The following is a 25,988-nucleotide window of genomic DNA, read 5'->3' on the forward strand; positions in this document are numbered from 1 at the left end:
GCTTTAAATTAAAATACCTCTCGACAGTGATATAGGCAATCAAGAAAATCAAGAACTCTTCCATCAACTATACTAGCCTCCTCTACCAATTGGCCATATTAATAATCTGTATCAAAACTTTAATGAAAATTGTAATAACAATTTTTAATTTATTAAAATGATAGTATTCGAGCATAATATTTACAAATAATACATCCGATTATTAGATTATTTAGTTATTTTAGGAACTCTCATCCTATTAGGAAGGTTGTTTGTATGGAAAAACTTTAAATTTAATTTAAATCGATATGTGACTCAAATAGAACCCTTCCAATTTAAAATAAAAATTTCCAATTTCATTTTTCTTGTGAATAAAACAGCGGCATACCAAATCCTAGAGAAAAATACTTATATTTGGGAAAAGAAGGGAATCCATTCAACCCTAAAAATAAATCCCTTCAACCCTAAAATAAATCCCCAAATATTTTTCTCCACACCCAAACTCAGGCAAATCTCGCTCTCAAGACTCAAGGAGTCCATACCGAAACTCGAGGATGAGCGGCGGAGATTCAAATCAGCAACAGCAACAGCAACAGCAGATGCTGCTTCAGCAGCAGCAGCAGCAGCAATTGGCGGCGATGCAGCACTACCATCAATGGTGGATGGCGGTGCAGTACCCGACCATGGCTATGCACCAGCAGCAGATGATGTATAACCATCATTACTTGCCCTACTACCCCCACCAGCAACAACCTAAGCAGTACCCGTCCAAGCAACGCAATCAGATTCAGGCTTCTGCCGAGGACAACAAGACAATCTGGATTGGAGATCTCCAGCCGTGGATGGATGAGGATTATCTCCAATCCTGTTTTTCTCCAACCGGAGAGGTGAGAATTGTATCGCATCAGAAAGCGTAGATCCTATTGCTCTTCTCTACACGTTTTGCCTGCTCCAGATTGTTCGTTGTTTGAATATTTTTTAGCCGTAGGGATTCGAAATTGTAATCTCGAATTCTTTGATTTGATGAATTAGGTTTTAGATCATGTGTGCACAGACACACGCCGCCGCTCTTATAATTTATTTGAATACTATAACTAAGGAGAATTCATGTAAAGTTCGGCAACTTATTATTGGAAAAGATTCAATTGATATTAATCACTAGGTTATTATATCATCCTAACTAAATGTTGTTTGTGAAAAATTCATTGGTTGGAGAGAGAGTGCTGAATATTGATAGATATACTACTATTAGTTAAAGGAATATGCAGATAAGAATTGATTTGTGAAGCAAACCACATACCGTTAGATTGTCACTGTAAAGTCTTTTTCCTTTTACACCACGATGAAGAGAGGTGGAGATAGCATAGAAAGGTGTTCTATCAGTCCAGGACCCAAAAATAGGGTATCTACAATTCGCAACCTAAAAGATGAAAAGCATACTCTGTATCAATCTATGAGTCTGCGACTAGGAAAGCATGTATTGCAAGAAAACATATTTTTATGCTGTCGGTCATTGTCATTTTCTTTATGTTTGTTATTGGTAGTATTTGATATGATTTATTAAATCGAAACATGCAGGTTATTTCTGTAAAGATGATTCGCAATAGACAGACTGGTCTATCAGATAGATATGGATTCATTGAGTTCAGTTCTCACGATGCAGCAGACAATGTTCTGCAGAGCTACAATGGTGCCAAGATGCCTAAGGCAGATCAACCTTTTCGCTTAAACTGGGCTGCCTTTAGCACTAGTGATAGGCGCCCTGAAGCTGGTTCTGAGTTGTCCATATTTGTTGGAGATTTAGCACCTGAAGTTAATGATGAACTGTTGCACGAAACCTTTGCTAGTAGGTATCCATCTGTCAAAGATGCAAAAGTGGTGGTTGATATAAATACTGGACGTTCGAGAGGTTATGGATTTGTCAGGTTTAATGATGAAAATGAAAAGTCTAAAGCAGTGGACGAAATGAATGGTGTTGAATGCTCTAATAGGCCTATGCGAGTTGGTGTTGCAACCCCCAAGAAGTATTCATCTCAGCAACAACATTATTCTCAAGGTGCAATGTCTCTCGTACTAGTATTATATTGCTGTGACTTTTGGGCCAAGAAAACTTCCCATATTTTAGTTATTAGTAGTATTATGTTTTAACAAGTCTCTTCCCCTCAAATATGTCTTGGGCCAATAAATGACTTGCTGCTAGTTTCTTAATTTTATTTTATCACAGGTCTCTTGTGTTCCATTCATGTTATAAAGTTCATGAATATGTTTCTAATTTAAATTACACTTCACTTCGTATATCATGTACTCCGTGACAAAGTTAAGTTTGAAAACTTGTCACTTTGCATCTTTTAACTCTAATATTTCGTATGGCATAAAAAATTTCACCCAAAATTTAGTCTTTCCTTGCTTTTTATTCTTTGTTTTGTTTTGTTTGGAAAGTTCCTTCTTTCTATATATATTTTCCATATGAGCTATATCTGTTCTTATTAGTTAACATTTATTCAAGAATCCTGACTTATTTTGTCTCGACTGGTTGATGTCCTTCAAATGATCCTCTACGTGTAGGTCAATCTGAATATGAGTCATCCAGCACAACTGTAAGTACCTCTCTGATATTACTAGTTATTGGGAAAAAAATTCATGATTAAGCTGATATACCTGTGTCTGTTGTAGATTTTTGTTGGAGGACTCGACTCTGAAGTCACTGATGATATGCTCAGAGAGTCTTTTTCTCCATTTGGTGAGCTTGTCTCTGTGAAAATACCAGCTAGAAAGGGATGTGGTTTTGTACAATATGCAATAAGGTAATATTGTTTTGTGGTTTCTTTGTGCTTGTGACTGCAACTTCTGAAATCATTCTTAGTTACTTTAAGAATTTCTTGAATATGGAGATGGTGCCGAGCGATATAATTTAAATACTATATGGATATGTATATATGTAAGGATTGTCTCTTCCAGCAGTTAGATACTGTTTTGTGAAGAGACTTTTTTTCTTATACTACATTTTTTATTTTATGGGTGGGAAACATGGATTTTCAATCACTAAGCAATAAAATGACCTATATAATTTTGCATTTCAACAGAAGCAATGCTGAGGATGCAATGCACAGATTAAATGGGGCAGTTATTGGTAAACAGAAGGTTCGCCTTTCCTGGGGCCGGAGTTTAAACAACAAGCAGGTAAATCCAATGTCCTGGATAGCAATTGTCTAATTATGTTCGAGTGAAATGTATAGGGTTTTGAAATATATGTAGAGGGCTCCCATGGTATGTTTTATCAGTTAATTTGTGTTTGGCAGCCGAGAGGGGATTATAATCAGTGGAACGCAAGACAAGGTTACAACGGACCTGGCTATGGTGGTCCAGGCTATTGGGTGGCTTCTTCAAATGGTAGCAGGAGCCGCGAGCAATCAGTCAGCTAGTCCTAATACAACCACCACGGTCAATGTTGTAGAACCAGTTATCCAGTCAGAGAGTTTTTTTTTTTAATTGGGATTAAAAATTTTGGTGTGGAAGTTTGCTGGAATTGGTTAATTTACTCATTCTTTGTAGGTCTGACAGTGTTAAATTTATTTCACTATGGATTATATATGGCTTGTTATATTGTGATTTATGAGTTGATATTTTGCTTATGTGCTTTTCACACTTCTTACTAGTGAAATAATAATTAGGCCAAATGTGTTTTGTGAATTTCTTAAAAACTTTTCTTATTGTTTATTTGAATGTAACCAATCCTCTTTTGTTCAAGATTGTCTTTGACTTTGTGTTTGTGTTGGTGAAAGGTTGAAGGTAGAAATAAACACTTGATTTGTGATTCGGCAGTATAATACAATGTTTGTTTCTGTGCCTTCTATATATGTATCACTCAGTAAGTTATGATAAATTTATTGTATGATTAGTAATTAATGGCTTGTTTCTTCAAGAACAACTTTGCCTGAGAACTTAGAATCAATTTAGTTTTACCTTTGGATAAAAAGTTTTTCAAACGAAACCTTGACAATTAGATTTAGGTAATGTTTTGAAAACCTACCGATAAGCAAATCTACGAAACTATATTCAATTATGGTTCAACTGATCCGACCAATTTCAATTATCACTCGGACGCATGAACTCCATCAGTATTAAACCCACACTAAGACAAATAAACCTTAATTGTAGATTAATAATAAAAAACTTTAATCGGATAGTGAGCACAACACGCACCTTTCATTTTCTTCCTTTTTTCCAGCTCTAATAGTTCACAGTGTTAATTCTGTGTGTTCTTGCTTTTAAATCTTTTTGATATGTGATCTTGGCTTTAGCTCATTTATAAATGTTCCTTTTTCGGTTACTTGTGTATTTTATCTTAACAAAGAATTATTCTTATAATGCATTACTATTTTGTGCTGGTGAGAGAGCAGAAATATCGTCATTAATATCATTTGATCAAATAAAATTGGCAACTGAACTAGTGACAAAATTAGTTACTACATCTCCAATGAATAAAGTATGAACAAAAATGAAAGAGATTAGGAGATCTTTCAAAATTTTATCTCAACAACTAGTTTCCTATAAACAGAGGAATTCTGGTGCTGTAATAAGCAGAGGGCAGCTGCAATAATTTAGACTAATTTAGCTTGTAAACAAAAGCAAGCCAGCTGCATTGCTATGAGTTCTTGGGAATTCACTCTTTATAAGGAGGCCATCTTCATTCCCTCTTTACACCATTCAAACACAAAAGAAAAACAAAAAAAGCAAAATGAAGGGTGCAAGTGTAAGTGTAAGTGCAAGTGAAAGCATTTTGCTGCTCTCTCTTGCCTGTGTTGCGCTTTGTGCGCAGTGCTATGGCGGTACTAAAGGGTTCGATCCTCTTACGAAATTCATCAAAGGTCGAACCGCAAAAGGATGGGAGAATTATGGCACCACCAAGGTTGTGTCTGATGAATACAAGCCTGTTTATGTTGGACCTCAAGAGGGACTCAAGAAGGCTGACATGGTTTCGAGTTTGCCGGGCCAACCACAGGTCAACTTCTCTCAGTACTCGGGGTATGTGACCGTGGACCCTGATGCCGGTAGAGCTCTCTTCTACTACTTTGCTGAATCCCAAGACCCCTCGACCACGCCTCTCGTGTTATGGCTCAATGGAGGTAAGTAATTAGTATATATGCCACCATTCTTAAGATGTGTTATTTTTTGCCAATGATTAAGTGAATGAATGTTGTTGGTGTAGGGCCTGGTTGCTCATCTTTAGGGGGTGGTGCAATGACAGAATTGGGACCTTTTAGAGTGAATCCAGATGGGGAAACTCTTTGGTACAATCAATACAGTTGGAACAATGGTTTGTTATTTTATCACTTTGAATCCAACTTGTTTGTGTCTGAGAATTGATTCATGTTAATTTGTGGTCTCTGACTCTCTATTTGGTGCAGTGGCAAATGTGATCTTCCTCGAATCCCCGGCTGGTGTGGGATTTTCTTACTCGAACAGGACATCGAAATACACCACTGGGGACGAGCAAACAGCGCAAGATTCCTACACCTTCCTAGTGAACTGGCTGGAGAGGTTCCCCGAGTACAAAGCCCGGGAGATGTACATAACCGGAGCGAGCTATGCCGGCCACTACGTGCCTCAGCTGGCTTCACTCATCATACAGAACAACAAAATCACCAATCAAACTTCCATCAACTTGAAAGGAATTGCTGTGAGTTAGTTTGATTTTGAACTAAAAATATTCACCATGTATGACAAAAATGTGAGTGTTGGTTTGCAGATTGGCAATGCACTGATTGATTTGGAGGATTACCAGAAAGGTTATTATGATTTTCTAGGGAGACATGCTCTCATATCCAATGAAACTCATCAAGGAATCTTGAAAAGTTGTGATTTTAGTTTAAATGGGACTAAATCAGATGAGTGCTATGATTACTTATCTGAGGCTTTAGATTCAGAAGGCCGTATCTTCCCTTATAACATCTATGCTTCCTGGTGTTCATCCTCCTTCTCCTCCTCTTCCTCGGTAAAAAACCTCGGCCGTCTCTTGAATCTAGTGATTCTTGTGTTGACAAGCATGTCTTTTCATGTGTAGATACCATCAGGATTTGATCCGTGCTCTGATATATATGTCGAGTTATACCTAAACACCCCTCAAGTTCAGACAGCCCTTCATGTGACAGCGATCCCCGTATCTTGGACCGAATGCAGGTACTAAAACCTTCTCACACTCACCACAAGTCACAACATCTTGCAACATAATTTCAATAATGTTGCATTTGTGCAGTGGGGATGATTGGAATGACTCACCATTCACAGTGTTATCTACCATCAAGGAGTTGATGTCTGAGGGGCTTAGAGTGTGGATATTTAGGTATGTATTCATGGAAAAAAGTGTGTAGTAAAAGAAATGGATGATGATCTTGGGGTGTGTGTGTGTGTGCAGTGGAGACACGGACAGCGTGGTGCCAGTGACAGCCACGATGTATTCAATGGCGAAGATGGGGGTACCGGTGAAGACTCCATGGTACCCTTGGTACATCCAAGAAGAGGTGGGAGGATACGTTGTGGAGTATGAGAATATAACGTTTGTGACCGTGAGAGGAGCCGGACACATGGTGCCTAGTTACCAGCCGGAGCGTGCTCTAACAGTCTTCACTTCGTTCTTGGAGGGGAAGCTTCCTCCATCTCTGTCTTAGTCTAAGACATGATCAAATGTATTAGCACTACTATAGTAACAAGTGTTGCACATCTTGTCCTTGATTCAATATTTATGCAATCTGTGATGAATAATAGTGCTCAATAATTTATCAACACTACTCTTGATTGAAATCATACAAGAAAAGTAGTACTAGTACTATAAGTCTGTCCAAATATCAAATATGGCAACAAATGATTGGTTTCATATACTACTATTTGAATATAGTACCAAAAAAATCAGCCTAATTTACTTAGTGTACCAAAATAATACATTCCGTCAAGGCCCTACTAACACCAATTCTTCTAATTACATCATGCATACAAAAGGTTTCACTAATGTTTCAAATTTGTACAAAATAATTTTAAAACACCGATGACAGAATGTATCAAGATGAGGCCAAATGAAACAATAATTATTACTGTACAACTCTTAACTTCTTGATTAAAAGCATCAAAGTTAAAATTGAAAATTAAGGCAAAACACGTAACTTTCATCCAACTAAATACATAGTAGGATTGAGTATAATAAAACAAATTTAACAAAAAATAGCTATTAATTATAGTGAGACAAAATTATACGTACATGTACAACTATACAAATAAAAACAATTCGGTGCTGCGTCACTGTAACTATCCTCTTAAATAGCCAATTTTATTCACATTGAACTACACCATATATCTCGTCTTAATTATTGTTCTAGTACCACAATTACTCAAAAGAAATTCTTCTAAAAGAAATTCTTCTTCTTCTTTAGGCATACCTTATTAATTAGGTACTACTACTACTACTTTATTCGTTCTATAAAAGTATTTATAGTATTTAATTTCTTATAAAATTTTCTTCTATTTTCCTTCTCTTTTTCTGGGTGACGAATGCGTAAAACAATGCATGCACTTAAACTATCAGCCATATACATAGAAATAACTTTTTGTATTTTTGTTCATTTGTTCATGTGTAAGGTTAACTTTATTCCACCAACTACAAATTTTTTTGCAACAACAATTTGAGGGTAACATAGCCCTTACTTTATGAATTGGAAATTAGGGGATAAAATTATGTTTGTCATTTAAGCATGACTTGGATGTCATGTAGACACACAAATATTGACATCGTCAAACATCGTACAGATAAAACATTTTGTTTCAATTAAGTCAACTTGAATATTTTAGTATCAACGTGTAATTAATAATGGTGAAACTTTTGTATGATGGTGTAATTATCAGATAATTTAATTAAGCCGATGATTCGGATGCAATTTAGGTAAAAACTGACGTTGTGAAACACCGATGACGGAATGTATCAAAATGTGGCCAAATGAAAACAATAATTATGACAACTCTTAACTTCATATACCAAAATGAAACAATTAGTTAAATTAAGTTATGGATAAGAATAAAATTTTGGATCTACTGCCACCCTTCACTAATTAAGGAGGTATAACTATATAAATTTATTTTGAATTGTAGAGCGAATACAAATTGAACAAGAATCTTGAGCTACAAAATGGAGGGAAAGAAACAAAAGCAAAAAGGGCATACAAAACATAATTAATGATGTATAATTATTGTTTGTTACAAAATTAGTGTGTTTGGATCAATAGAAGGAGCGGATCAAGGGCCAGACTGCGAATTTCATAAGCCCAACTTTGCAGTGGATGCCGTGGTGCTGCCCGCATGCAAAGTAGTACGGCTGCCACCTCTTCAACACGAACCGGAAGCCGTCTCCTCCTCCCTCATTCACATCCCCAATCTTCTTGGCTCTCCTCAGATCACAGTTTTGGAAACTCTGGAAATCGCTCAGCAGGTAAACACTGTGTGGGAATGTGGTGTCGTTTGGCGGGTCGTACTTGAACACTGCATATTCATATATAGGGGTGCGTTAAAATAAAACAATATCATATGCATGACAAAAAACTATGAACATTTTATGCAATTGCAATTAACATTTTACATATATAAAGGACTACCCCATGTAAACACTATGTGGGAATGTGGTGTCGTTGCGTATTCGGTAATCATATATACTTTTATCAGTCACATCGACAAAATAATGATCCTGACTACTTTATAAATGAGTGGATAACCACCTTCCTCTTATAAGGCCTTTTAAGGGGGTGAGTAGTTCATTTCTAACGATCAGAACAAACACAGACAAACAAAGAGAGATTGTAGTTATGTTAGGTACCTAAGGTGTCATTCAAGAAGAAGGGGGCATTCTTGATGGACCAGTCGGTGTAGTTGAAGCCGAAGCGCCAGTTTTGGGATCCGCCAACGACCAATGTGTTGGAGGTGTAGGTCATGTTTCTGGGGCTGTAGCCCCAGAAACCACCTGCGCCGCCGTTGCCCCAGTTCTTGTTAGCATCGGCAATGCTCAAGATCGATGTCGATATGAGAACAAGAACAAGAAGAGTGCATTTTGCTGCCATTTTTTCTTTTGTTTTGAGCTAATTGAAGGGTTGTTAGCTTAAGATTGAGTGTTTCAAGGAGGGAGGGGTTTAGGGTTTATATACTTGTTATTTTTGTTATGTGTCTTTTTTTTTTCTTTAGTTGGTTGGTAAATTTGCATATCGGAGAATTATTAAGGTTTGGCGGGTTTATTTTTCTTGGAATTATTTTCCAAGTCATCCACTTAATGTCATGATTATTATACATCGCGTTTTGCCGATTATGTCACTTAATTCTAATTGTTTTTATTTGTGTGGGTTGGAGTGTGTGTAAGAATGGATAAATGCAATTGGTCGGAAAGCATAGAGAAACTAGTGAAATTAAAATGTTGAATAAAAAACTAGTGATATGCAATTGGCCCCGTGAATAGAGCAAACCATTGTCTACCTTGTTTTCTAATTTGGATTTAAATTCAATTATTATAATTGTTTGTGTCAAATCTGTCTATTTAATGGGACTGAATTTATTCGCAGTAAACTAGAAGTTAGTTTGAATATAATTATATTTGTTTAAGAGATTAAATTATCATTTGTTTGCAATTAATAATATATAAGGTTTTATTGTTAGTTTGAATGGTTGTTTATGGACTATTTAATAAATGAGATTTAGAAAATTGAGTTTTTTCAACGGTTGATTTATTTTTATTTTTTTTATTATTCAATCATACTCGAGAGCGATTTGATATCATTACCGTTCGTTGGGACGAAGGATAGGTCCTATACCTATCAACAAAAGGGATAAAAAGACCGAGTCAATGTAAACCCAAAAATGGCCCAGTCTTTGGAATAAATTAACAGTAGTAGTTTTCAACTAAACAAAAGTCAAACGAGGAAGAAATAATCCATCAATTTTAGGTATAGTTGATATGAATTTGCATCTAGTCATTTGCACTGGAATTCAACTTTATTTCAAAAACGTGTTCAACAAAATCTCAATTGCTAGAATGGAATGGAGTATTATGTATTGGATTTTGTTAAATTTTACGATTCTTGCTATGGACAACTAAAAATAGAGAGTTTGTCCGTTCTTTGCATTGAACACTTGAAATTTGAATTTTTAACCTCTACTTCATTTTCCTTCAACGCTACAATGAATAAGCTAGCCGTAAAGTGATAAATGATTTATTTGCCTCTAATTTGGGGGCTATGGACTATAAGGTTAAATAGTAAATTCATAATTATTTAGATGAGATTATGGTGAGAAAAATGGGGGCTCTTTTTTCAAACAACAAATTTATTAATTGTGTGTGTGAGTTGGCCTAATGGATGCCAAAAGTTTCGAGTTTGACTCTATCATGGTGCGGCTTTTAAATTTATTATTTATTTGGCTTACAAAGAAAATATACTACTCCCTCCGTCCCCCATTAATTGTCCACTTTCACTTTTTACTATAAATGGTAAGTAGGCTGGAGATATTCCACTAACTCATTCCACTCACATTTTATTACTTTAAAACTAATATATATAAGTGTGACTTATATTCTACAAACCTTTTCAACTCACTTCCCTTTACAATTTTTTAAAATCAGTGCCAAAATCAAAATAGACAATTATTAGGGGATGAAGGGAGTATCAGTTTTTAAACCGTCAAGACACAACATACAAATTCGTTACTAAGCACACGAATTTGAACGAAAACACATGCCTCGTCACATTCGTGTTATATTGAGTAAATAATTTCATTCATTGAGGAATCGGTAAAAAGAGAATAAAATGGAGGACCATATGTGTTAATCTTTCTCACAATTTTATAAGTAATCAGCAATAAAAATAAATTTTAACATTCTTCTCAAATTTCGCACGAATCTGGGTGAAATTGTCTGACGTAGCGTCCGGAAAAATTATACATTTGTTCAACACACTTAGCATATAACTCAGTTATGTGATCAATTTTAAATACAAGTATGCAACATCAATTACATATTGCAAATAGGCAACATGTTATGAAAAATTTGAGAAAAAAGTTAAGACACATAATGTATCATCCAATTTTAAAATTGTAGAACTAAGACCAAAATTTATGATTTTTCCTATTATTATTTTGTTAATTAGATTTGTTTATTGGAGCTATGTCACTATTTGATCAAATAACATTCATTTATTGAAATTCAAAGTGATGAATACAAACTCAAAACAACTCAAATCTGTTGTTACAAATATTGCTTTATGACCCATGCCCGTACATAGCAAGATATGAGTAACAAAACATGTTAAAAACTTTCTAGAAACGAATAACAAAATCACACGCAAACAAACCAAAAACAACAACTCAAATAAGAACGAAAATGGGTAGTGTTTGTTCAATAGAACCAACGGATCAAGGGCCAGACCGCGAATTTCATGAGGCCATCTTTGCAGTGGATGCCCTCGTGCTCGCCACATGCGAAATAGTATGGCTGCCACCTCTTCAACACGAACTCCAAGCCATCGCCACCGCCTGCACTCACGTCTCCGATCTTCCTCGCTCTTCTCAGATCACAGTTTTGGAAGCTCCGCAAATCCGGCAGCAGGTAAACACTGTGAGGAAACGTGGTGTCGTTTGGTGGATCGTACTTGAACACTGCATTCATGCATGTATATTTATATCAATTTTTTTAGCACGAGATTTAAGAAAGTGTTATTTATTTTTATAATTTTTATTTTTTAACAAAGAAATAGAGTGGTAATTAATAATAGCGGATGTATTTGTTGCTAATTAGTAGCGGACGTTGAACTGTTACCAACCGCACCACTAATTATGGCGCGCTATTATGTTACCAAAAATTAATGAATATCTGCTACTAACATTCCCAATATAATTCGCTACTAATAGTGTTAGACTTTTATCTCCTGGTGAAATCCGCTAGTAATTGGCGAGATTTTTGTCGTGAATATTTTAGTTAAGTGGAAATTGAATAAAGTAATTATTAGCACTTAACAGGGGATGTCTCAAAAAAAATATACAGTTCACTTAACATGGGACGAAGGGAGTGTTACCTAAGGTGTCGTTTAAGAAGAATGGCGCGCTGTTGATGGCCCAGCTAGTGTAGTTGAACCCGAAACGCCAGTTTTGATCTCCACCTACCGTGAATCTCTTGGAGGCAGCCTCGGTTGCATTTGGGTGCGGCCTCTTGTTCCAGTTTCCGGCTACGGTGCTCCACTCTTTGTTTGCTGAAGCAGCATCTAATGTCGATGTTGCTGCAACCACAACGACAAGAAGAAGAAGAAGAAATGCACCTCCGAATTTCGCACCCATTTCTTTGTGCAATTAAGTGAAGTGGTATGGATGAATGTTTAAAGGATTAATATGAATTGTGGTATTTGATGGTGTTTGTTGGAAGGAAAGAGATTGGATTTATATAGATATCGAGAGGCTTCATTTAGTTTGTAATCCACTCTCTTTTTCTCGTTGGTGGATGGTAAAATTGCATTGTAAAATTTATAAAGGTGTGAAAAGGATTTATTTGGTCTAGCCCCATCTTAATTTTTCCAAGTTTTCTTGGTTATTTCCCACGTGAGTTTTCTGTTTAAGCATGGCGTTTTCATTCCGTGGGATGAAGAAACTCATTAAAATTATTGTAAATACTCATGGGAGTATGCATAGTTAATGGAGTATATAAAATGTACAACTTGGAAAATATTGTAGCCAATATAAAATTGCCTTTACAATCCTTACTAAGTACTAAGAGAAGTTGAAAATGTTGACAATAATATAGTCAACTTATAGGTCAAAAGAATCGACTCGGTCGTGACCACCATTTTCAGATTTTTTATTCAGTACCTCAAAAATGTCGAAAGTCTAAAACTACTGTGTAATTTTTAATTAATTAATAGTAAAAAGTTGCAGAATAAGTAGTTTAGCAAAGTGCGCTTTTGCCTGAAAATGGAAGGTCGTCTACGTTTGGCAACTTGCGATTTGTAAATCATTAATTTGGTGATGTTGTCATGACATCATTTAATAGCACGTTAAACCTACACATTGTTTGTATTTGACTTTTTTTTTATTGGAGCTCAAGGAAAAAATGAAATGATACCATTTAAATCCCATATTTCTTTGTTCTTCTTATTTTCAGTTTTCAGCGTCATTTTTTAGCACTAAACTTCTTATTTTTATTCAGACGAAAAATACTCCCTCCGTCCCAAGAAAGATATCATTTTTTTGGACAACTCAACGATTTATGCAGTTTTATTTTATATGTTAAGTGTGGAGAGTAAAATAAGAAAAGAAGAATGAAGTAGAAATAAAAGTGTTTCAGTTTAGTAATGAATTATCTCGGTTGCGACAAATAAAAAAGGAAAGTGAGTCATTTCGATGAGACGGAGTGAGTAACAAACGATAAATTCTCAGCCTAAAAAAAGGCTACCAACTGAAAGATGAGAAAACACAGTGGAGTACAAAAAGTTCGAAAATTCGAATAGTAAAGCACGAAAGTCTGAACTTTTCAATGGAAGTGCAAAATAAAGTACAGTAGACTGCAACAATACAAAAAAAGCTTACTGCCTTTAAGAATGGTCCAGGCATAATATAGTACTGTGGTGTTTACCAAAAAGGGGTCTGGTTTCTCAAGTCTCATCTTCAAAATCTGTAAAAACTCTTAAACATAAGCAACTTATTTTCATCTGTAGAAATTCAGCCACTGATACATGAAAGTGAAAAAACAAATACCTACAGTCAGGTGCCGAAATCTTCTGCAAACGTGTAGATCTTTCATGACAAGTTCAATACCTTTAGACCCCTTAGGTGACTCGAGAACAACAAAAACAGGCCTGAACCAATCACCCTAAGAAACCAGATAGAAACAAAGTATTCAATAAACAGACAGATCGTTGATATCTAGGCATGGATATAGAGATGTAAAAATTATGTTATGAAGTTCTTACTCTATCACTATAGGAACATCTTGGAGTATGCTTTTTTCTCCTGATTGCGCCTATCTGCAACCTATTATTCCAGTAATAGCAAATATTTAGCACACTGCACTAGCGTTGGTGACATTTCAATGATTACAAAATCTCAAAGACAGGTCGTCACCTTCTTCTTTGCAGCAGCATACTCCTTTTTTATTGATCCTACAGCAAACACAGTAAAGATAGTTATGGAAAGATCGTAAACATGCACAAACACATGTGAATCTGAGTGAGTAGAGAGAGAGAGAGAGGAGATTGGTCGTTAACCATCATTTGGTTCCAATTCCAATGCCTTCCTAAAGCTTTCGACTGCTGAATCGATATCATTGAGAGCCACATGTGCCTAGACAATTTAGGGGATGAGTATACAAGTTATCAGTATCATAAACGATGAGAAGCAGCGAGAATAGTTATGCTGCAATGCCTGGCGGGGGCAATCAATGACATAGCTTGAAAAAAGAAGAAATGAATGTGCACCAAAAAAAAAATGACATCATTTCAAAATACAAAGACCAGATTCCATATGATCTAAACAGGCTCTCAGCGAATCACTTAAAGGTGTGTGCAACAAAATTTAAGATGTAGGCACACTTCAACGAAAAACTAGAGAAAAGTCCAACCTCTCAAGAGTAAGTGAAAATTACCGTATATCAAAATCAACTTTCGACTGACAAGGTACCACTAGAATAAACTGATCTAGTTCACACAATAAGTATATAGTTCATCTGTTCATGCATTAGACATGCAAATTTTGCTGAAGCTAAAGAAAAGTCTAAGTCATGTATGAAATTGCAATCTGTATTCATGCTGTATTTTCACAACTATCAACTCATTCTCAGGCATTTCCCTTCCAAAACCTATGTTTTATGCACAAGTTATACCAGAAGCAGTATTAAATCCTTTTGTCTGCATCTTAAGCATAATGCACAACATCACCAAAAAACTACAAAAAATTATCACATGCTGACCTTGGTCGTATCAGGTTGGGTCATTACTTTTTACAAGGGGTAAAGGGCTGAGACTCATTGTCAATTGATTGAAACACAAACATCATAAAAGGTAACAGGACACTCACATAATGAGTTTTCTTTTAAGAACAAAATTACAATATTAGACGTTCCAAATTGAAATGTGAGGTGCCCAATCAAGTTAAGGTAAAATGTCCATTTACTATGATAACAACCAAGTCAACTATCACAGGACACATAAGGGAAAAAAAGTGCGAATGCATCAGAGGTGTTCACGATTGATGGGAGTACCAACCTGGCCCTGCCGGAACAATGCCTTGGCATTGTCTCCACCATCACGCATCGCAAAATCTGTGTCCAAAAGTGCTCCCTTCAAGTCTCCTAGTTTTAGTTTACATGCCTAGAGAAAGACAATTGTAAGTAAGGAGCAATAGAGAACTCTCTCAAATGATAATTCAGCAAAAACATATAGTCAAATACAGTGCCATAATTACCAAATGAGACAGAAAATGTTTACAGAATAATCATTTAAATTTTGAACTAATTCAAGCAAGCTAGTAACGTAACTGCTGCTAAGCTAAACGCTTGAAACCAATGCATGACTACATGTTGAACTGGTAACTGATAAGCCTATTCGAAAAATATCTTGCTACACATAATGAGCGTGTGCATGCATGAGTGCAAGTGCACTGCTAAGCTAAACGCTTGAAACCAATGCATGTTGAACTGGTAACTGATAAGCATATTCAAAAAAATATCTTGCTACACATAATGAGTGTGTGCATGCATGAGTGCGAGTGCACGCACATGAAAAACTCATGGGAAAATGTTGAACATTAACATTTCTATATGACCCTGTTACATCTAGTAGTTGTCAAAAACTCCCCTTGTAATCTGGTGTGCCATTAAAAATGAAGCAAATAAAGGATATGGACCACCCAATGCACATGGGTGAATAGGAACATGCTATAACTCACTCAAACCAAACAACATATGCAGAATAGTAGGAAGCAGAACTAAGTGGCATTAATCATACAAATCCATCATCATATTGCTTGAAGTCTTGAACAGTTTCCCCTATACATGTGGGTAAAGCAACTCAGCACTTAAGTTGCAAGTACGCACTTGAGTTAGGTCAAAGCTTTCCTGTTAATTAAAATTCATTCCAGGAAGAAAAAGAAAAATCTAAAAAATTGTAAGGAAGTGATGGCAATTAAAAAAAAAGGGAACTCACAGAACTATTGGTGAATATCTGTCCCTTCAGCTTTCTCAAAATTTGGCTCTTATCTGTCTCAAAAAAAAGGAACAATAATGAAATCATCCCTAAAAAGAGAAGGAAGTATAAAATGAAGATGCTACTTTTAAATGGAAAAGATGGGAATATTCTGACCACCTTGATCAATCTCTTCCTTTTCCCAGGACACATCCAAATAGCGGAGAGCCTTGCGGTACTTCCGAAGAGCCATCTTGTAGTCTTGCTTCTACAAACACCAGACATATAAAACTATGAAATGACAATTCAATAGGAGCGATAACGAAAGAGGGCAAAGTATTCTTATCAATTACTGATTCAATGTACTCTTCACCTTAAAATGCTCATTTCCATATCCTTTTATTGATTCTACAGCTGTCACCCACCAGGATAGGTCACTAGAATTCTCATCAAGGTCAGCAGGCCAGTCAGGAAACAAATCACCATCGTTGAAGAAATTTGCCGTGCCATCATCAGCTCCCTCTGGAATTTCTCCACAATCAGATATAACAACATCAACTGTGGGACAATCATTTTCACCAATAGTGGCATGCTCAACAGAACGAACAACTCCCATGCCTTTGATGACCTTCCCAAACACAACGTGCTTTCCATCCAGATGTGATGTCCGAGTCGTGGTGATGAAAAACTGGGAACCATTAGTATTGGGCCCAGCATTGGCCATGGACAACATACCCTTCCTTTCATGTTTTAGTTCGAAATTCTCATCTTCGAACTTCAGCCCGTAAATGGACTCCCCGCCGGTTCCATCCCCAGCAGATATATCGCCACCTTGTACCATAAAACTTTTAATGACACGATGAAAACGTGACCCCTAAAATGAACCAAAAACAATCATAAGAAACTATCACAAAATTAACCAATTGCTTAATCCAATCAGAAAAGCCTCAATCTATTCTGCACAGATTGCAAACCTAAAATAAAACAAAACAAACTCAGTGAAAAATCCATGAAACAGAGGCAGCAATTAACCTCAAACAACCATCATTCCTTCCACATTCATGTTCTACAACAACTCTACAGTAGAAATTCATACAAACGAGACATCGATGGCCCAATCCAATCATTTCCACCGAAACAAAATATCATCAGAAAACAAATAAAATCATCCAAACAGTCAGTTACGCCACACTTCCACCAAACAGAAATTCCAAATGATCAATCAAATTAAAAAAAAAAAAAACATTGAAAAACTTATGTGTGGGAAAAACACGAGAGGTAGAAACCTTGTAATGCAGGGGAACGGCGGTGTTGGGGCCAATGCCCTTCTCTCCAGTACAAAGAGCTCTGAAATTCTCAGCGGTTTTGGGGACTACATCATTGTAGAGTTCGACGATGATCCTCCCCTCCAGCTCATCTCCGATGGTAATGTCCAAAAAACAGCGAGGCCTGCCACCCATGATTGCTCCCCTTCTTCACTCACAGTGCACGTTGACTGTGTGTCGTTTCACAGAAGAAGAATCTGGAAGAGTCAAATTGATTAAACCCTAAGTCTGTTTCTTTCCTATTCAATCATCTACTGCCTCTAGCTAACTTGCGCCGCATGTATAAAGTTATTAATTATTTTTCGGCCCTTAGTTGTTGTATTAGTAATTTTTGTTTAATAGTTTTAAATTGCTAATAAGAAAATTAAGTAGGATAATTAGAAAATGAGCCGGATCACATTTAATAAGAAATCAGATATAGTAGTAGTACTACTTATCTTCTGTACTGCTGCCTCTGTTTCCGAAAATTTAATACAGTTTACCATTTCGGTCCGTCCCTTAAAATTTGATATACTTCACTTTTACTATTTTTGGTAGTAGACCTCATATTCTACTAACTCATTCATACTCACATTTTATTATAAAACTAATACTTTAAAAGTAGGGCTTACATTCCACCAACTTTTTCAACTCACTTTCCATTACATTTTTTAAAACCCGTGTCGGGTCAAAGTATAGCAACTTTTGGAGGACGGAGGTAGTAATTAGTTAGCTCATCCAAAAGTACTACTCCATATAGTAAGTGGAAATTTACTTGGTGTATCATAATTAATTAATTTTTATTAGACAAATCAGTCAAGTCTGGTAATTAATTGGAGTGAAGAAATGTTGGAGCCATAATTTTGAGGGTAGATTAAAATATTAGATTTATGACGTTGGAGGAAGCGTATAGCGTAGATTTATCCAAGGCTGTCGTCGTGTTCATGTGTATGGATTGATTTTGTTAAGAAATTGCTTTGGAACAATAGCCAGCTTTTAGTTGGTACACTGGAAAAATCCAATCTTTCTTGTTAAATAATACTCCTACCCAATATAGAAAAGGGCCATAAGAAAAAACAAAAAATAGGAGGTACTAAAACAAACCCAAAATATTTAAATGTTTTGGCATTTAAATCCGGATGTCTCATAGCAAACGGATCGTTTTTTTTTCTAATAGGTTATGTTTATGTGTATCGTCTTCACTATATTTATTGGGGGGGGGAAAAAAGAGATTCTAATTTGAAAATTTCAGTTGAAATCAAATCATTCAAGTAGGAGGCAAGGAGCTAATAATACGGAAAGAAAGTTGTAGAATGACCAATTCATCGAAACACAAAATCAAAATCAAAATGTTAGGATCTTTATATATGTTTCGCCTAAATCGGGCAAGCTCACTGAAATGGACCTAATTTCATTTTACAGAATTATTTGGAGTAATTTTTTTCTGAACATTTACCGAATATAAATAATCCACAGAATGAAACATATATAGTATATATATCCACTGAACAAAAAAAATGTATAAACAAATAAATACAAATATGAAAAGTAGGAGTATTAAGTTAATGAAAACATAAGGTGGTCTCTTGCAAGCAAAACCTAGCCATCTATTTTACCTAAAAAGCAAACATTCTTTGCTTGAAAAAGGATCAAGCTTGGTCCTATCTATAATGAATTGAAATCCTGTGATTCAAACTTGGATGGCAAGCGGCTTTCCCCGCCCCATGGTGAAACCTCGAGTCCCATCGGGCATCCTCGGCCCCTTAGCCGGGAAGTTGTTGCCAAAGTGCGACGATGTTGCTGGCAGACTACGCGTCGCCTGCAGCTGCGGCTGCTTCCCCTTTCCTCTGTTTTTCGACCAGCTCCTCTTCAGCGTCGCTCCATTCTCATCCGCCTGTACATCATCAGAAAGAAAAAGTAAAGTAAGAAACAAAATAAAATTTTTGTAAAAAGAAAAAAGAAAAGACTCAAATAGACAATCCAAAAAGAAATACGGAGTACTAATAGTAATAGACAAAGATGTACCTCAGTTTCTGAGTTGCTTAGGCGGGAGGAGGAATCTTCGTCTTCAAAAGACACGTCGAATTCTGACTTGCGGCACTTGAGCACAGACTTAGGCTGCAAATCAATAAACATAAATAGGAATGAATGTTAAACAGTAATGGGTGATCATTGATGGGAGTTTGAATTAGGCGTACGCACCGAGCGCTTGAGCATGACCCTAACTCGCATCCCCTTTCTCCAGTTCCTTTCGTCGTTGAGCTTCTCTGCCTGAGGAGTTTTTTTCATTCTATGAGTTACCACATATAATTAAAACTACATTAATCCTCCCACACAATACCTACTGCTCTCTCCGCTGTCTCTGCATTCTCATACTCCACCAGGGCGTGAAGCTACACCATCACAAACAAGGAGATAAGCTAAGAAATGGGCTCACAAGTCACAATCTTTGGTTGCTTCTACTTTTTACCTTGTTGCTGATAACTATATCGCCCTTTGAAGACCGCGACGAACTGTGCTCCTGTGGTTGGCAAATGCGGATCGACTTTATACTGCATACATACATCCATGCATACATTACTAAGCAATCTATTCTCTACAACAGAATGATCAATCAAGCAAGCAAACACAGATTAATTAAGCCTCCTACTTTCCGACCACATTGAACATTTTCTCGATTTTCTGATGAGAGTGATCATCAGGGAGATTTTCAGCAATGACAGTTCTCAACTGCAGCTCCTCTTTTTCTTTCTCCGTGAACGGATGCTTTCGTTTAACCTTCTTCGCATCACTGCTCACGATCTACACACATTAGACATAACCAACACATCAACAAACAAACCAACCCAATCATTTCCTTTCCTCATTAAATCATTACCAGTTTGGTCGAGAAACGGATAGCCTGCGCCACCATCTGATTGTTCACGTTCAACGATTTCAGCTTCTTCAGCGTCGACACGAAATTTATAGGCACTGTCGATTCGACATGGAAACATATTACATACTCAATTTTACAGATTTAATTTCGAAAACTCTCACCGTAGCCTTCCGGATCCTTATTCACGTGTTTTACGAGGGTTTCGTTCGCGAGCATGCTCATGTCGCTGAACATGTATTCCGCCTGATCAACACAATCAAATCATTTTTTTTTCCAAAAAAAATGATTAAATGGAGAGATAATAGACATACTTGTTTGATGATCTTCTGCTTGAGCTCCTCAGAGAGAGCGGCTTCTTTAGGGTGGTGGTGCGGAGAAATGTGGGCGGAGGCGGCGCCTTTGCCGTTAGGCCGAGGCTGAACGGCCAAAGGGATTGGCATTTCTGGATCAGAGACGTAAATCCAGCTGCCCGTGCCGCCGTCGATAGACGGGAAGCACGGGTAGAAGTAGCCGGTTATGGGGGCGGCGGGGGCGGGGACGAACTCCGGCGCCGCCACGTTGAATTTGAACGACCCACTGCCGCCGCCGCTGCTGCTGCTCTGCCGCTCGGATTCTTCTTTTTCTCGAGCATAATCATATTCGTTCATTTGCGCCATTTTATTTGTAACCTTTTTTTTTTTTGTTAGATGGGAATGATCCTTTTTTTTGTTAAAAATATAAAGGGAAAAATACAAATAAATGAATTACTCCTATTTTGTTAATGCAGATCGCATAGTATGAGAGGTTGGAATTTGTGGGGATGTTTGTTGTTTTCTCCTGATTTTTAGTTTTGACCCAAATTATTTGTATGTTTTGGAAGTTCGTGGTATTTGTTATTTGTATGTATTTTGAATTTATTTAGAGATAATAGTGGCGTTGGAATAGAGCAAAGCAAATGCCCAAAAATTTCGCAGCTCAATTAAATTAAAATAAAAATAAAAAATCGCAACTCAATTATACTTAGGGATGTCAATCGGGCCAGCCCTATTCTGGTTGCAGGTCAATCGGGTGCGGGCTAATTGGGCTGTGATCTGTTCGGATTATAAAAGTTCAACCCTAACTCTAAAAGCTCGGGTTTCGGGCTAGCCCAGCGGGCTATTCGGGTTGCTATCGATAAAATTAACATGCGATCAATTCAAAAAATAATGGTGAAAATTAGTTATATTTATAAAATGTAAAATATTTAATTATGATAAATTTGAGATATATGCTTAAACTCAAACATAAACATAATCAAATACTAATATTTGAGATTTATAAAAAATAAAACATAAACATCAATATATTTTAAAGCATGATTTAAAAATTTAAATATATTTTTTAGTGAATTTGAAGTTTCTAATTTATATATCTATAATTATGTTAATAGAAATTTACTATATAATTCATATATTTAATATATAAAATTGAAATTAATTTTTTAAGTAATCTATATTATAAAATAATCAATGAAGTGTCGAATTAGAGTTGAATAAATAGAACGATAGAAATTTTTCGGGTTTTTAGGCCAGCCAATCGAGTTTTCGGGTCTGGCCCTAACGGGGTGCGGGCTAATCGGGCTGTAATTTTATCGTGCTAGAAATTTTCAGCCCTAACCCTGTAAATTTAACGGTCTATTTCGGCCGATCCATGGATTGCAGGCTACATTGGCATCCCTAATTATACTACAAGAAATACTTTTGTTTCATGGCTTATATCACATTTAGCCCATTAAAAGGGTAAAGGTAATGGGCTGGCCCAAAAAAAGCCCATTGATGCAGCCATGATTCTGATTCCTTCAGTTTTAGCTATTTTGGAAGAATTCTTTTGACTAAAACAATAATGTGTTGGAAGACTTCAAATAGACATCATCACATATTTCGCCAGAAATTTGACTTATGGGATAATTGAGAAGTCTTCATTTTTTATTATTTAACTTTTAGATTTAAAAAAAAATGTGCGATTGACCAGAATTTGACCATTTGTCGTGATTCAGATAGTAATTTACCCTATAATTTAAAGCGGTAGATGCATTATTTAATTATGGGGATATACATAGTTGCAAAGTTGTTTGAATTGGGCATATTATTTGTGAGGGCATCAATTGCAAGCCAATAATAGGTAAACATTTGTTAGGAATATTATGAACATGATATGGGCACGTTGGATGCAAGTCATATGCATCATAGTATCAGATTCTCTTTTCCAATACAATGTTCAATTTTGGGAATTGGCTGATTTTTAAAATGGAATCTAATCAAATAGGGGACAAGATTTGGAAAAGCAACAAAAATGAGTTGAAATAAATAAACAAGAACCCTTGAGAACTATGAAAAGCAAAAATTAGGTGATTCCACCCTTTTCAACTAAAAAACAATTCACCTAGCAATTTTCTTGGCCAATATTTAATGCATATCTACATTGTCTCAGTCATTATATCTGCCCCCAAGATTCTCCCTCCATTATTTTTGCATATGAAATTAATAATCTTTCTAGCCATTGACGTAAAAGTGGAGTGATATGTTTTAATATATGTATATAGATTTAAGTCATTAGGATAATTTTGTTTTTTGGCCATGCTTGAATAATATATTTTTCGGACAGCTTAATTTAAAGTGATTGTTTATTCTTTTTAGATACGGCTATTTTTTAACAAATACCATTATTTTACCGATTCACTAATTTGGTCAAAGTAAATTATTCCCTCAAAGTCTAACACGCCACTAATTTCATTGAATTTCGTAGTTATCTAGTAAAAATACTCACTTACACGTCATTAAGCTAAAACCATATCTCAATCAACAACTTACTTCCCTATTTACTTTTGTGCATTTAGAATAAGTAGACCACGCACTTACACCCCATGTTCATGTTATGAAACTAATATATTTTTCTTCTCGCAAAAGATGTTACATTTTTCAAAAAAGATAAACTTTTAGAAAATTTAATTTTTATGTGGAGAAAATATAATTTTTATAAAACTATGAAAGTGAATTTTTTTTTTAAATAAAAAAAATATCTTTATTAGTTTATAAAAAGGAATGTTAGACATCTTTCTTTTATAGAAAATAGAGAATAGGAGTATAAAAGTAGAGTCATATTTTCATTAATTTTTTTAGCTAAATTTTTTTCTTTCATATATTTTTTAAACTTCACCCCGATCAAAGTGGAAGGAGTGCTATTTATTTAATTATAACACGAAAGTAAATAGAAGATGGAAAACAATCAATGGTTTTGTTAAACTTGTATACTACTCCATGTAGCCAAGGCTAAACTCCTAGAAATTTGAATAACTTGTGCAATAAAATTATAAAGGTTAACGTCCACTCTAATATTCCAAAAGTGTGTTTGCAAGGTCAAGAGCGGAAATCGGTACTATTATTAATTCAAAAAAAAAAGTCGTACTTCCCATAAAGACAAAGATTAGGGGCTAAATTGGCAATTAAGAGGGTGATTAGCTGAATAATGATGGATTGGCGCAAAAGGGATTGAAAAGTTTTTGTTTTTTTATTTTTTTTCATTTTCTTTTTTTAGGTGAGAACTCGTGTTTGAACATAGCAAGATTCTCGTCCTTTTGTCTATCTGTGTACCATTTATTCACATTTGATATTTTATAATTTTCTGCCTTAAGATTCCAACAAATCAAGCAAAGAATTATTTTTTTCAACTTTTTGATTCTCGAACATTGCCTTTATTTGGAATACAGATGGCAGGAGCAACAACACGGAATCTGCGTGCTACATTATAACCTAATTTAATTCATTCAACAACTATATGAATATGAATTTTGAATAGTTGAATATTACTATCAACTACTTCATCTTATAGTATGAATTACGTTACAATTTACCTCTTCATTTATTAAATTGCTTAAACTATGTGAGACTGAATTTTTCATGAATAATGTCTTTTTTTTATGGGTTGTACCCTAATGCATAATTGAATAATTTGTTTAATTAAAAAATTGCATGGTCCAATAAAATAATCGCTTATAACTTTTAATCTCTTCAACTAAAATTAGAACTTATTGCTTTTCAATGAAAAAGATATGGGATAAAGGAACGATAAAATATAAGGAAGAAATGAAGAAGAAAAATGTTTCAAGAAGCAACATTTTATTCCAAAAACAATGAATTATATTTAGAAGAAAAGGAATATCTTTATTTAACGAATAATTAAACTATTACTTTTTCTGAACAGTTGCCAAACCACAGTTTAGGGCATCCACTATAGGGGCAGCGCGCCGGCCGCCCCCTTCCCGGCTACGCCGCGGCGGCGTATAGTGGCGGACGCGTCCGCCCCGGGGGCGGACGAATTTGTTGGGGCGGAAGGGGTAGCGCCGGCTTTGCGGTGAGGACGAGCCGCTGGAGAGAGAAAAGCGGCGGTTGCCGCGCCTACCTATTGCGCGGCGACACCGCCGCGGCGGACCGCCGGTTCCGCCTTTTTTTTTTTTTTTTTAAAAATTTCGATTTTTTATTTAATTTATTCCACTCCACACCCATTTAAATTAAATACCCACCAATTTGTCTTCCACTCCACACCCATTTTCACTCCACCCCCAATTTCACAACCCTAAACCCTAGATTTTACCGAGATGCACGGGAGAGACGAAGATTTCACTTTTTAAATGTTCGTTGTGTAATTTTCCAGTATCCATGAATACAACGAATATTTAGTCTCATCGCACTTTTTAATTTTATTATTTATTGTCTTGTTCTTTAATTATTTTTAGTCCGATAATTTTAATTGTAAAATTGAATTAAAAAATACAACAAGAAAAATAAAGTGAAAGTTGTCCACCAAAAAGTGTCCACTATTGCTGCGGACACTTTTTTTTGGGGCTGTGGACAAATAAAATGGGGCTATGGACAAAAAAAAAAAGTTGTCCACCAAAACTTGTCCACCTATAGTGGATGCTCTTATACTCCCTCCAATAGGTGTCATGTTTTTTTTTTTCTTATTATTGTATATAGCATTTATTATGACAACTAATATAACTGCAGATAAATTTTGTATTGTTAATATATTACTAGTATAATTAACTATTCATTCATATTATGCGGCGGCAATAAATAATAGAAACAGCAAGATCTTGGTATTATCAGATGAGATAAGTAGGAATCTTGTCTGTTTATCAACCTTTCGAAAAAGTTCGAAGTATCATCATTTTTATTGGTCACACATCATTAATTTTTATAATATCAATAAATATCAAAAGACAAAAGTAACCTCAACTGCTAAAGGTAAGATGAGATTAAAAATTCTGTTCAAATGCGATTCGAGTAGAATCTAAACATATGCCTTGAAAATGGCAAGGAAAAAAAAAAAAAGGCATAAATATGTACTCCAATAATTTGTCAATATGTCTCAATCTCCACCACCTATCCTTAAATCAGATTACTCCAAGTAACATTGCCACCCAAAATATATAATTAGTGATCATAGATTTCAACCAACCATTTGTCTTCTGCTAGACAAAAGGTTGTTTTGGTGTTGGCCAATCTTGAAATATCCAAGATGGAGTAACATTCTTCAGTCTTCATATCAAAGGAATTGGATAATTAATTTGGGCATGAATTCTCATAACTTGACATCTCCCAGATATGAACAATAACTTGAAGATAGTAC

General features: G+C 35.7%; 6 protein-coding genes across 8 annotated transcripts; 2 read left to right on the forward strand and 4 right to left on the reverse strand.

Annotated features, from left to right (window-relative positions):
• Window positions 1–376: 376 nt before the first annotated feature.
• Window positions 377–3,592, forward strand: LOC125213041 (polyadenylate-binding protein RBP47-like). 2 transcript variants are annotated; one of them, XM_048113391.2, is made up of 6 exons: window positions 377–866; window positions 1,558–2,035; window positions 2,545–2,576; window positions 2,653–2,783; window positions 3,063–3,159; window positions 3,261–3,592. In XM_048113391.2, the coding sequence occupies exons 1-6, from the start codon at window positions 534–536 to the stop codon at window positions 3,399–3,401; spliced, it is 1,212 nt and encodes a 403-aa protein (XP_047969348.1). In that variant the 5' UTR covers window positions 377–533; the 3' UTR covers window positions 3,402–3,592. The 2 variants fall into 2 exon arrangements, with proteins under 2 accessions (XP_047969348.1, XP_047969349.1); XM_048113392.2 differs by having other exon boundaries at window positions 379–866; window positions 3,279–3,592.
• Window positions 3,593–4,676: 1,084 nt separating this feature from the next.
• LOC125213040 (serine carboxypeptidase 1-like) lies at window positions 4,677–6,762 on the forward strand. Its single transcript, XM_048113389.2, has 7 exons — window positions 4,677–5,105; window positions 5,189–5,296; window positions 5,388–5,659; window positions 5,729–5,974; window positions 6,044–6,159; window positions 6,236–6,322; window positions 6,395–6,762. Exons 1-7 carry the CDS (start codon window positions 4,718–4,720, stop codon window positions 6,645–6,647), a joined length of 1,470 nt encoding a protein of 489 aa, XP_047969346.1. The 5' UTR covers window positions 4,677–4,717; the 3' UTR covers window positions 6,648–6,762.
• Window positions 6,763–8,132: 1,370 nt separating this feature from the next.
• LOC125210964 (uncharacterized) lies at window positions 8,133–9,096 on the reverse strand. The gene is made up of 2 exons (XM_048110617.2): window positions 8,834–9,096; window positions 8,133–8,502 (listed from the first exon to the last, which is right to left on the reverse strand). Exons 1-2 carry the CDS (start codon window positions 9,072–9,074, stop codon window positions 8,243–8,245), a joined length of 501 nt encoding a protein of 166 aa, XP_047966574.1. The 5' UTR covers window positions 9,075–9,096; the 3' UTR covers window positions 8,133–8,242.
• Window positions 9,097–11,178: 2,082 nt separating this feature from the next.
• LOC125208884 (uncharacterized) lies at window positions 11,179–12,390 on the reverse strand. Its single transcript, XM_048108390.2, has 2 exons — window positions 12,069–12,390; window positions 11,179–11,652 (listed from the first exon to the last, which is right to left on the reverse strand). The coding sequence occupies exons 1-2, from the start codon at window positions 12,325–12,327 to the stop codon at window positions 11,393–11,395; spliced, it is 519 nt and encodes a 172-aa protein (XP_047964347.1). The 5' UTR covers window positions 12,328–12,390; the 3' UTR covers window positions 11,179–11,392.
• A 1,074-nt stretch (window positions 12,391–13,464) lies between these two features.
• On the reverse strand, window positions 13,465–17,739 carry SQN (peptidyl-prolyl cis-trans isomerase / cyclophilin-40 (CYP40) / rotamase). Of its 2 annotated transcripts, none has more exons than XM_089068193.1 (10): window positions 17,447–17,739; window positions 16,534–17,034; window positions 16,341–16,428; window positions 16,182–16,234; window positions 15,243–15,347; window positions 14,247–14,322; window positions 14,104–14,141; window positions 13,953–14,013; window positions 13,742–13,852; window positions 13,465–13,654 (listed from the first exon to the last, which is right to left on the reverse strand). In XM_089068193.1, exons 1-8 carry the CDS (start codon window positions 17,618–17,620, stop codon window positions 13,960–13,962), a joined length of 1,089 nt encoding a protein of 362 aa, XP_088924319.1. In that variant the 5' UTR covers window positions 17,621–17,739; the 3' UTR covers window positions 13,465–13,654; window positions 13,742–13,852; window positions 13,953–13,959. The 2 variants fall into 2 exon arrangements, with proteins under 2 accessions (XP_088924319.1, XP_047971949.1); XM_048115992.2 differs by having other exon boundaries at window positions 13,738–13,852.
• Window positions 17,740–18,942: 1,203 nt separating this feature from the next.
• On the reverse strand, window positions 18,943–21,150 carry LOC125217110 (la-related protein 6C-like). Its single transcript, XM_048118937.2, has 9 exons — window positions 20,654–21,150; window positions 20,504–20,585; window positions 20,343–20,437; window positions 20,115–20,266; window positions 19,935–20,016; window positions 19,810–19,857; window positions 19,667–19,735; window positions 19,490–19,582; window positions 18,943–19,358 (listed from the first exon to the last, which is right to left on the reverse strand). Exons 1-9 carry the CDS (start codon window positions 20,996–20,998, stop codon window positions 19,155–19,157), a joined length of 1,170 nt encoding a protein of 389 aa, XP_047974894.1. The 5' UTR covers window positions 20,999–21,150; the 3' UTR covers window positions 18,943–19,154.
• Window positions 21,151–25,988: the final 4,838 nt, after the last annotated feature.

This window comes from Salvia hispanica, chromosome 3 (assembly GCF_029641045.1).
Source record: "Salvia hispanica isolate PSC_SH4W2 chromosome 3, Shi_PSC_v1, whole genome shotgun sequence".
NCBI lineage: Eukaryota > Viridiplantae > Streptophyta > Magnoliopsida > Lamiales > Lamiaceae > Salvia > Salvia hispanica.

Excerpts from the sequence above, each read along its gene's own strand:
- LOC125213041 (XM_048113391.2), top strand. The coding sequence starts at position 534 with ATGAGCGGCGGAGATTCAAATCAGCAACAGCAACAGCAACAGCAGATG. Across the intron at positions 2,036-2,544 it reads GCAACAACATTATTCTCAAG|GTCAATCTGAATATGAGTCA; the intron begins GTGCAATGTCTC and ends CTCTACGTGTAG. Across the intron at positions 2,577-2,652 it reads ATGAGTCATCCAGCACAACT|ATTTTTGTTGGAGGACTCGA; the intron begins GTAAGTACCTCT and ends TGTCTGTTGTAG.
- LOC125213040 (XM_048113389.2), top strand. The coding sequence starts at position 4,718 with ATGAAGGGTGCAAGTGTAAGTGTAAGTGCAAGTGAAAGCATTTTGCTG. Across the intron at positions 5,106-5,188 it reads CGTGTTATGGCTCAATGGAG|GGCCTGGTTGCTCATCTTTA; the intron begins GTAAGTAATTAG and ends TTGTTGGTGTAG. Across the intron at positions 5,297-5,387 it reads TCAATACAGTTGGAACAATG|TGGCAAATGTGATCTTCCTC; the intron begins GTTTGTTATTTT and ends TATTTGGTGCAG.
- LOC125210964 (XM_048110617.2), bottom strand. The coding sequence starts at position 9,074 with ATGGCAGCAAAATGCACTCTTCTTGTTCTTGTTCTCATATCGACATCG. Across the intron at positions 8,503-8,833 it reads CTTCTTGAATGACACCTTAG|TGTTCAAGTACGACCCGCCA; the intron begins GTACCTAACATA and ends ATGAATATGCAG.
- LOC125208884 (XM_048108390.2), bottom strand. The coding sequence starts at position 12,327 with ATGGGTGCGAAATTCGGAGGTGCATTTCTTCTTCTTCTTCTTGTCGTT. Across the intron at positions 11,653-12,068 it reads CTTCTTAAACGACACCTTAG|TGTTCAAGTACGATCCACCA; the intron begins GTAACACTCCCT and ends GCATGAATGCAG.
- SQN (XM_089068193.1), bottom strand. The coding sequence starts at position 17,620 with ATGGGTGGCAGGCCTCGCTGTTTTTTGGACATTACCATCGGAGATGAG. Across the intron at positions 17,035-17,446 it reads CCGTTCCCCTGCATTACAAG|GGGTCACGTTTTCATCGTGT; the intron begins GTTTCTACCTCT and ends GGTTCATTTTAG. Across the intron at positions 14,014-14,103 it reads ATGCTGCTGCAAAGAAGAAG|GTTGCAGATAGGCGCAATCA; the intron begins GTGACGACCTGT and ends CTGGAATAATAG.
- LOC125217110 (XM_048118937.2), bottom strand. The coding sequence starts at position 20,998 with ATGGCGCAAATGAACGAATATGATTATGCTCGAGAAAAAGAAGAATCC. Across the intron at positions 20,438-20,503 it reads TAAGGATCCGGAAGGCTACG|TGCCTATAAATTTCGTGTCG; the intron begins GTGAGAGTTTTC and ends TCGAATCGACAG. Across the intron at positions 20,017-20,114 it reads ATGTTCAATGTGGTCGGAAA|TATAAAGTCGATCCGCATTT; the intron begins GTAGGAGGCTTA and ends GTATGTATGCAG.